At 51.6% G+C, this 9,556-nt stretch overlaps 1 protein-coding gene across 1 annotated transcript in view; it reads left to right on the plus strand.

Annotated features, from left to right (window-relative positions):
* Nucleotides 1-240: 240 nt before the first annotated feature.
* Nucleotides 241-9,556, plus strand: part of POLE (polymerase (DNA directed), epsilon, catalytic subunit) — a 57,257-nt gene continuing 47,941 nt past the window's right edge. The window contains exons 1-15 of the mRNA XM_011961335.1: nt 241-379; nt 814-894; nt 1,299-1,343; nt 1,475-1,567; nt 1,869-2,023; nt 3,789-3,930; nt 4,065-4,145; nt 4,854-4,961; nt 5,300-5,410; nt 5,679-5,764; nt 5,982-6,101; nt 7,705-7,837; nt 8,371-8,484; nt 8,805-9,017; nt 9,327-9,434. Of these exons, the coding sequence (XP_011816725.1) occupies nt 305-379; nt 814-894; nt 1,299-1,343; nt 1,475-1,567; nt 1,869-2,023; nt 3,789-3,930; nt 4,065-4,145; nt 4,854-4,961; nt 5,300-5,410; nt 5,679-5,764; nt 5,982-6,101; nt 7,705-7,837; nt 8,371-8,484; nt 8,805-9,017; nt 9,327-9,434 (1,665 nt within the window). The 5' untranslated portion in view covers nt 241-304. The remainder of the gene's footprint in view (nt 380-813; nt 895-1,298; nt 1,344-1,474; nt 1,568-1,868; nt 2,024-3,788; nt 3,931-4,064; nt 4,146-4,853; nt 4,962-5,299; nt 5,411-5,678; nt 5,765-5,981; nt 6,102-7,704; nt 7,838-8,370; nt 8,485-8,804; nt 9,018-9,326; nt 9,435-9,556) is intronic.

The following is a 9,556-nucleotide window of genomic DNA, read 5'->3' on the forward strand; positions in this document are numbered from 1 at the left end:
AGGATGGTCTCGATCTCCTGACCTTGTGATCCGCCCGTCTCGGCCTCCCAAAGTGCTGGGATTACAGGCTTGAGGCACCGCGCCCGGCCGAGTCCTTTTATTTTAATGAGCCTTTTTGCCAAACTCGGGGTTTTTCAGGAATGTATCTACCCTGTCATATCTGAAACACACTAGGTGGGATGAGGGTTGCAGAAATAGGTGGCATTACAAACTGTAAGGTTCCCTTCTTTCACTCAGAGATGATGGCGCCACTTCCTCAGTCTCGGCACTCAAGCGCCTGGAACGGAGTCAGTGGACGGATAAGATGGATTTGCGGTTTGGTTTTGAGCGGCTGAAGGAGCCTGGTGAGAAGACAGGCTGGCTCATTAACATGCATCCTGTAAGCACTCGGTCCTTCTCCCACCCAGGAGTATGGCTACACCCCTTCTTGTCATAGCATAGTCTTTGTCTAAAGAGTGAGGGACACGTGGGGGAACTTTGAGTGGATCAGGTAGGAAATGGAAAGGTTCCCAGCTCTCCTTTCCTCTTTAACGTCATTAAGGGCCACACAGAGGCCACTGTGAGAAGCCAGAGGTGATGGGCATCGCTTTTAGCCATCAGAATAAAGCTTTCAAGGATTGTGAGGGAGAAATGGAGAGAAATCCCCGTTTGGAGTCTGTTACGATGTGGTTCTTGTAAATAAGGCTGGTAGTGTAAACGTAGGGGTGGAGTCAAGACCCAGATGAGAGGGACTGTTTCCCAAAAGGTAGGAGGAAAGTTTCTTTAACTGTGTAGAGGATGATCTTGTGCCTATGTTGACTGATTCTCTTGTAGACCGAGATTTTAGATGAAGATAAGCGCTTAGTCAGTGCAGTGGATTACTACTTTATTCAAGATGACGGAAGCAGATTTAAGGTAAGCCCCTGACCCCGAGAAGCTAAAACCCACTTGCAGTGAGCAGCCGGATCGGATCTAAAATGAGGGGTGTTCATCTAGCTCTGTGACTGTCAGGGAGGGCGTGGGAGAGCAGCCCATAGCCCACCAGAACTCGGGCCCCTGGAGGCCCCATCAGTCATCATGTAAGATGTCCTGAGAGAAGCCAGTTCAGGAAGACTGAATGGTGAGCAGTGTTGTCTTTCAGGTTCTTGCCTCTGTGATAAGTGCACATTCTGACTTCCTGTTATGCTTTAAGAGCTACCAAGGTCAAGGCTGCCCTGGCCCTAGGCTGTTCATGGGATGTAGGACCAAGCAGTCTGTTTTCACTTTTCTCTCCCTTTTTTCTTTCTCGTCGCCCCTGGATGGGTTGGTGACTCTTACAGGTGGCCTTGCCCTATAAACCGTATTTCTACATTGCAACCAGAAAGGTAAGTGTGTTTTATAGATTCAGGTCAGACGACCAGTGTGTCATTCTGTGGTGGGCTTTGCAACTGGGAAATAGGCAAGGAAGGAAATGTATTTTACCAACGGAAAGCCTTTTCATTCTGATCCTGATTAGGGTTGTGAGCGAGAAGTTTCATCTTTTCTCTCCAAGAAGTTTCAGGGCAAAATTGCAAAAGTGGAGACTGTCCCCAAAGAGGATCTGGACTTGGTGAGTGTCACCCAGACTTTGCAGGGGTAAATGAGGTCAGGATCTACATTGTCCATAGCAGGTGAGATTGGAAGAGGTAGAAATTCAGGTCGTCTATTGGGTGATGGGGCGGTGTGGTGACCCTCTATAAAATTCTTTCAGAGAGCTCTAGTGGTGTTAGTTGGTGCCACATGCAGAGTTGGACAAGGTGCCTTGAAGTCGCCAACTCTTTGACTTATGTATTTACCTTTGAGTGTTTACCCTCTCACCCATAAAGTCCTGTTTCTCTTTAACCAATGAGCGTGATCTCTTCGCATTATAGCCAAATCACTTGGTGGGTTTGAAGCGAAATTACATCAAGCTGTCCTTCCACACCGTGGAGGATCTTGTCAAAGTGAGGAAGGAGATCTCCCCTGCTGTGAAGAAGAAAAGGGAGCAGGATCATGCCAGCGACGCGTACACAGCTCTGCTTTCCAGGTAAACTCTGCTCTTGTGAGCAAAGCATCAGCTGGTTCAGAACGACAAGATGGATAGGAGACAGGAACACGTAGCAATAAAGTTACCTTAATGGCTGGCTCTATTTGATACGGAAAACTTGAGCAATTAGGTAGAGATTTTTGTATATTCCGTGTTACATAAAACAGTGGCTTCCCAGGTTACATTTTATGTGTTAGCTCTCTTTTCCTATGGAGGGGTGGGTTTATGGCTCTAAAGTTGAGTGGTTGTAATAGTGAAGTCACCTTAGAGGGAAAAGATCCCTCATCCTGCTGCCCTAACACAATCCATCTGTGAATTTCATTAAGTGCTGAGATTTACACAGCACATCTTCTCCAGAGAACCTTGGATATCGTCCACGGAAACTGAAGTCTAGAACGCCAAACACTGTTCATCAAATGTTTGAGCCTCAACTATAATAGGATGCAAAGTAACAGATTAGGAAGAGAAAATCTTGAGTAATGAAGTTTGGATGACTTTGGAAGAACCTACCTTATCCTCTGACAAAACAAGATCAGTTTGGGATGCTGAGCATTTCTACAGTCCCTACCCCGCGTCCGCCTTCCCTGGCAATGCCATAAGTTACTTTTTGAAATATTGGAAGGTGTAATCAGAGACTGAGTCCTCAGAGGTTTGAGCCGTATCTGAGACTCGTCTTTTTCCCCCGAATAACCCATTCATTATTTGAGCTTCTGGGCCAGTAGTGACCGCAAGGGTGGGCCACATCTTTAGACACGGTAGAGACCGATGCATAGGCTGTGTGAAGCCCAGGCCTGCTCTTCAGCCTGCATGAGGCAGCCTCCTGAGTATCAGGACCATGGTGGGGTCATGCCTGGGTGCTCTCCTGACTGGCAGCACTTAATGTTTTCTTTCTTTTTTCTTCTATTTACTTATTTATTTTCAGACAGGGTCTTGCTCTGTTGCCCAGGCTGGAGTGCAGTGGTGCAGTCATAGCTCACCATGACCTCGAACTCCTGGGCTCAAGCAGTCCTTTCACCTCAGCTTCCTGAGTAGCTGGGATCACAGGTGTGTACCCCATGCCTGGCTAATTATTATTATTATTGTTTTTTTGTAGAGATGAGTCTCCCTATGTTTCCCAGGCCTGTCTTGAACTCCTGGGCCTAAGCGCTCCTGCTACCTCCCAGAGTGCTGGGATTAGAGGCGTAAGCCCTCTTTTTTTTTTTTTTTTAGTTGGGGTATAACTCACATCATATAAAATGCATACATCTTTACACTGAATTTTTTTCCTGTCTGTAGGGTTATCATCCAAGCAATTCTTTATTTTTTTGAGACGGAGTCTCGTTCTGTTGCCCAGGCTGGAGTGCAATGGCGCAATCTCGGCTCACTGCACCCTTCGCCTCCCAGGTTCAAGTGATTCTCCTACCTCAGCCTCCCAAGTATCTGAGATTACAGGCGTGCACCACCACGCCTGGCTAATTTTTGTATTTTTAGTAGAGAGGGGGTTTCACCGTGTTGGCCACGCTGGTCTCGAACTCCTGACCGCGGGTGATCTGCCCCCCCTTGGCCTCCCAAAGTGCTGGAATTATAGGCATGAGCTGCCATACCTGGCCCAATCCAAGCCATTCTTAAAGGAAGGACTGCCCTGGTCATTGAAACCACCTCAATTTACCTTTTGTGTTTCCTCAGTTAGAACTCTGGTCTCATCTCTTGCTACTGATTTGGAACTCTGGTCCTACCTCCTCCAGACCCTGGCAGCTGAGTTAGTTGCTCTCTTGTTAATTCCTAGTGTTCTGCAGAGGGGTGGTGTCGTTACTGATGAAGAGGAAACCTCTAAGAAGATCGCCGATCAGCTGGACAACATTGTGGACATGCGCGAGTACGATGTTCCCTACCACATCCGCCTCTCCATTGACCTGAAGATCCATGTGGTGAGTAGGGCAGGGTTGGGTTGCTGCTCACATGAAGTTCCTAACAGCCAGGAGATGATCTTTATGGGTGAATCCACACAGGAGTAGACTTTCCTGGATGGAGAACTCCAGTTAACACACTGTGTGTTTTGCAGGCTCATTGGTACAATGTCAGATACCGTGGAAATGCTTTTCCAGTGGAAATCACCCGCCGAGATGACCTTGTTGAACGACCTGTAAGTTTTGTTGCTTGTATTACCTTCATCGTAAAATTTCTGGTTTTCTGGAGAGAATATTCTTTAGTGCTGAAGAGTAAATTTGACTCAAAGATATGTTTCCTGCTTTCCCCCCAATACTTTATTAAAGGAAATATGGAGGTAGAATTTTTCATCAGTTTCTGACAGTATCATTTCCTTTTTTGTTGCATATCACTGCATGACATCAGTATTTGAGCTAGGCAGGATGTGGACATTTGAGGGAAAGCTAGGACTTCCATTGGGTAGTTGATAGTGAAGAGACGTGGTGAAAAATGGATTTGTAACCAGAAGGCCTTGGTTCGAACATGACTTTGTGGTGTTGGGAAAGTCTTTGTATTCAGTTTTCTCTTTTCCGAAACAAAGATATCATCTCTGTGCCACAGTTACCTTTCAGGGTTGTCATAACCATCAGAATGAGGTGATGTCTTCTAAAGAGTTTTTCTACTACAGTTCTGTGATTTTAGGCTTGTCCTGTGATCAGCTGCTCTCTGAGGCGTGTGAGTTTCCACGCCATGGAGAGTCGTGATGCTCTTGACGTAGGTTGGTCAGTCTTAGGGTCCCTCTCCCAGCTCTGGAGCCTTTGCACTCTTAACGACCAGAGGGAGGTAGAGCAGGCCGGGGGCGGGTGTTCAGGGAGGCCTGATGGGGAGTTTAGAGCTTGGCTTTATGCTTATTTTGTCCCCACAGGACCCTGTGGTTTTGGCATTTGACATTGAGACGACCAAACTGCCCCTCAAGTTTCCTGATGCTGAGACAGACCAGATTATGATGATTTCCTACATGATCGACGGCCAGGTGAGCAGGCGGCTTCTGGGAAGAAAGCTCCTGGGATGGCCTTGTCTGGTCCCCATACTACAGCAGCGTCTGCCCCACAGTTAGGATTTGTTGAGTGAATAATGAGTTAGTCCAGGAATGGGAGCAGCTAAGCCGTTCCGACTTCCAACTGTACCCTCCCCTTTCCAGTGGGAATCCAGACATGGAGGGTCCCTTCTCAGGAAGCTTAGGGCACTTTCACATGGCTGTGGACTTCTTTGTAGTGAGAATCTCTAGGCAGAGTGTGTGGGCAGGGTGGGGGCGCCAGGTCTTGGCTTTGCAGCCTCTGACTTGTGCTAATTGCTAATGAACTTCGCTAGGGCTACCTCATCACCAACAGGGAGATTGTTTCAGAAGATATTGAAGATTTTGAGTTCACCCCCAAGCCAGAATATGAAGGGCCGTTTTGTGTTTTCAATGAACCCGATGAGGTAAGGAGGTATCACTTGTGAAACTGCCTGGTATTGTGGGAAGAAGGGGCATGCGGATCTTTCCAAGGCCTCAGGCATTCCGTCAGATCACCGTTGCAGCTCCATCAGCTTCGTTCTTAGGGCATGACCTTCTTTTCTGCCAGAAATGGGCTGGGGGCAGGAATAAGGGCCAGCATGAGGCTGCTGCTTCTGAACTTTGGGGGAGGAATTTGGAAATAGCTTGAAGAAGAGAAAGAGCAGGCCTCTGACTGCTGTGAGTTGGGTTTAGGCTCATCTGATCCAAAGGTGGTTTGAACACGTCCAGGAGACCAAACCCACCATCATGGTCACCTACAACGGGGACTTTTTTGACTGGTGAGTCTGTGTCTTCTCTGGGAGTAACTGGGCAGCGTTTGAGAGGGAGGGCATCGCGTGGTGCGGGGGCGCTTCCCATGTTGACTGAGGAGGTGGCTTCTGGGTTCACTCCGCACCTCCCGTGTCTCAGTTCCTCCCTGGATCTGAGGGAGGAATGGAGAAAGGGGAATTAGAGCCTGATCTTCCCACTTGCTTGTCTGTCCTCTTTCGAACCCAGGCCATTTGTGGAGGCCCGGGCAGCAGTCCACGGTCTGAGCATGCAGCAGGAGATAGGCTTCCAGAAGGACAGCCAGGGGGAGTACAAGGCGCCCCAGTGCATCCACATGGACTGCCTCAGGTAGGGGCCGCAGAGCAGCACGGCTCGTCACTGCTGTCTGTGAGCGAGATCTGAAGGCCTCTTGCAGACTGTGCTGTCACCACATCTCATGGGAGGAGGGTGGCCTCTGAGAGGCCGTTTCAGGTCACCCAAGAGGATGGCAGCTGCCACCCTGCCGGGGCCCGGGATGTGCTGTCTTTGAGTGTTGGCTGACAATTCGTCAGTGACCAGGCACCTTGAGCATCAGCCTCTGGGGTGGGGAAGCCACCGGGAAGACACACTCAACGCACAGGCCCCAGAGCTAGGACCCAGAGCTAGGACCTCACGGAGCTGCACTGCCCAGGCCAGACTGGGGCTGCCTCACAGGACGAGCGCAGATTCCAGATGAACTGGGGTGGGAGGCAGCTCAAAGCTGCAGAGAGTCACGGCGTTCGGGGGCTCTGACATGTCTAGTTGGGAGGACAGATGGATGTGGAAATGCCAAGAGAAGGAGGCTGGAAGGGAAGGAAGGGGAGGAAGGGAAGGGAAGTTAGGGAAGAAAGGGAAAGGAGGGAAAGAAAGGAAAGGAGGGCCCCCATGACCTCTGTACTCTGCACAGTGCCACTGGAGCGCTTGAAGCCTGAATACGTTTCTGTTTAGCTCTGACGTTCAGCACTTGGCTTGGAGAGGGAGGCCAGGAGGCTGGGGCTGCTTCAGCATGTGACAGTCCTGATCCCAGGCAGGGAGTGAGGGGCGTGAGGCTTCAGGGTCTGTCATGTGGGGCGGGGGCGGGGGGAGACCCAGGGGTGCTGGTTCTCAGGGAGGGGTGACACCCATCCATGGCCACAGGGAATGGGTAGAGAAGGGACTTGAGGTAGGAGGTGACCCCGCTCCCGACATGCCAGCCTGGAAGCCCCACCCATATGGGGGCCCTGAAGACCACCATGAGGCTTGGTTTGGGCTCACACTGTGGATTGGGACTCACTGGGATGTGGGTGGGTCTTGGTGAAAGCTAGCGTAGTGGTTGAACTGAAGGTAAGAGGTAAAGTGAGAGAAGAGGGCCACAGGGTGGAGGCTGCGGGGGACGGAGACCGGACATGGCCCCTGGACAGCTGCCTCAGGAAGGCATCTGTAGGGAGGAGGTGGCGACAAGTTCCGGGTAGAGTGTGGGGGCCTTCTTAATTTTTATTTAATTTTTATTCTACTTGGCATCCCATCTTGCCTTCTATTAAAGGAGGGTGGGCTTGAGTGTTTCCGTGCTGAAGGGACAGTGTGAGGAGAGAAGCTCAGTGTGGTTGATAGAACTAGGCCCCAGCGATGCAGATCTGAGGTCTGGGGGAGAGGCCCAAGGAGGCGGGGCGCCCGCCAGAGAGGCCACAGGCTCAGCCGAGGGTGGGAGGAAGGCAAGGGCCAGAAGGACCGGTCCTGGTGCTTCCTTGTGTTGTGGATAGGTCTGTGAGATTAACTAGATCCGAATGAAGGGTTTTCATGAGGGGCCTACACCGTTTGGGGCTTTGGTGTGAGGCTCCTGGGTACCTGTTAGGACCTTGCATCTGTCTATGTGGTGCCCAGTTTTGCCGATTCTCAGGGGTTCCCGGGCTGCATGTTGGAATCGTCCTGGCTTCTGTTTTCATTCTCCTTGCAGGTGGGTGAAGAGGGACAGTTACCTTCCCGTGGGCAGCCACAATCTCAAGGCGGCCGCCAAGGCCAAGCTAGGCTATGATCCCGTGGAGCTGGACCCAGAAGACATGTGTCGGATGGCCACGGAGCAGCCCCAGGCACGTAAGCCACATCCTGCCTCCCTCTGCTGCCGAGTGCACACATGTATGCCAGCCCACTCCACCCAGCAGGCTGTGTCTCTGGGACAGACATGTTTTGTCCTGTGCCCGTCTCCTTACTGCATGTGCGGCAGGCTGGTCAGGCCAGGCTTTGCTTTCTGTGCTTCACACTTGACCCTGGGCTCTTTTTTTTTTTTTTGAGACGGAGTCTTGCTCTGTCGCCCAGGCTGGAGTGCAGTGGCCGGATCTCAGCTCACTGCAAGCTCCGCCTCCCGGGTTTACGCCATTCTCCTGCCTCAGCCTCCAGAGTAGCTGGGACTACAGGCGCCTACCACCTCGCCCGGCTGGTTTTTGTATTTTTTAGTAGAGACGGGGTTTCACTGTGTTAGCCAGGATGGTCTCGATCTCCTGACCTCATGATCCGCCCGTCTCGGCCTCCCAAAGTGCTGGGATTACAGGCTTGAGCCACCGCGCCCGGCCGACCCTGGGCTCTTGACTTTGATGGCCCTGCTTCTCTGGCGTTCTCTCCTCAGACGCTGGCCACGTATTCCGTGTCAGATGCTGTCGCCACTTACTACCTGTACATGAAGTACGTCCACCCATTTATCTTCGCTCTGTGCACCATCATTCCCATGGAGCCCGATGAGGTGAGTATCTTCTGTCCTCTCAGCACTGTGGCCTCCTCAGCCCTTGCCCCATTCCAAATGCACTGAAGCTGAATTGAGGTGGACGTCCCATGAGTGCCGGCACCAAAGACAGCAGTAGAATTCTGGTGTGTGATGTTAGGGATGTCCTTTGGGAATTCTCTGGCTCCAATGTGAGGAAGGAACCACAGGAGAATTTGCAGCCATTCCTATGAGGTTTTCCTCTCCTTTCACACTGAAGTTCAGTTTAGGTTCCTGGACTTTGCCTGCAAGTCAAGGCCGTTGGTGTCCCTTTTGGCTGGAAGCCTTGGTTTCTCTTGCAGGTGCTGCGGAAGGGCTCTGGCACGCTGTGTGAGGCCTTGCTGATGGTGCAGGCCTTCCACGCCAACATCATCTTCCCCAACAAGCAGGAGCAGGAGTTCAATAAGCTGACAGACGACGGACACGTGCTGGACTCTGAGACCTACGTCGGGGGCCACGTGGAGGCCCTCGAGTCTGGGGTCTTCCGCAGCGATATCCCTTGCCGCTTTAGGATGGTGTGCTTCTTCCCTGGGATTGAGTTTCTCCCCACTCTTGTGCTGTGGTAGGACCCAGAAGCTGCAGGGGCTGAGATAAAGCCCCTTTTCCCAATCCTGTCCCATGGCCCCTCACCAGGTGTGGCTTCTCTGGCCCAGCTCCCCCCTGGGGTTTCTTTAGGGCAGTGCACTGCAGAGTGCACACGTGAGTCCTTGCGGAGCTTTCTCGGGCACATCCGGCCATTTGCAGCCGTAGCATCAAACCTGAGGCGGGCTAGTGTGGATGTGTTTCCCCTCTGACCCCTGTCCTCTCACTGTCATTCGTGCCAGAATCCTGCCGCCTTTGACTTCCTGCTGCAGCGGGTGGAGAAGACCTTGCGCCACGCCATTGAGGAAGAGGAGAAGGTTCCTGTGGAGCAAGTCACCAACTTTGAAGAGGTAACCGTCCGGGAGGCAGAAAGAGCTAGTCCGTGTTTGGTGCCTTCTTCACAGACCACATCTTTCAGCAGCACGTTTATTGTGCACCTGCTGCGTGTGATGCTGTGGACAGATGACACAGG

This window comes from Colobus angolensis, unplaced genomic scaffold (genome assembly GCF_000951035.1).
Source record: "Colobus angolensis palliatus isolate OR3802 unplaced genomic scaffold, Cang.pa_1.0 Scaffold115, whole genome shotgun sequence".
Taxonomy (NCBI): domain Eukaryota; kingdom Metazoa; phylum Chordata; class Mammalia; order Primates; family Cercopithecidae; genus Colobus; species Colobus angolensis.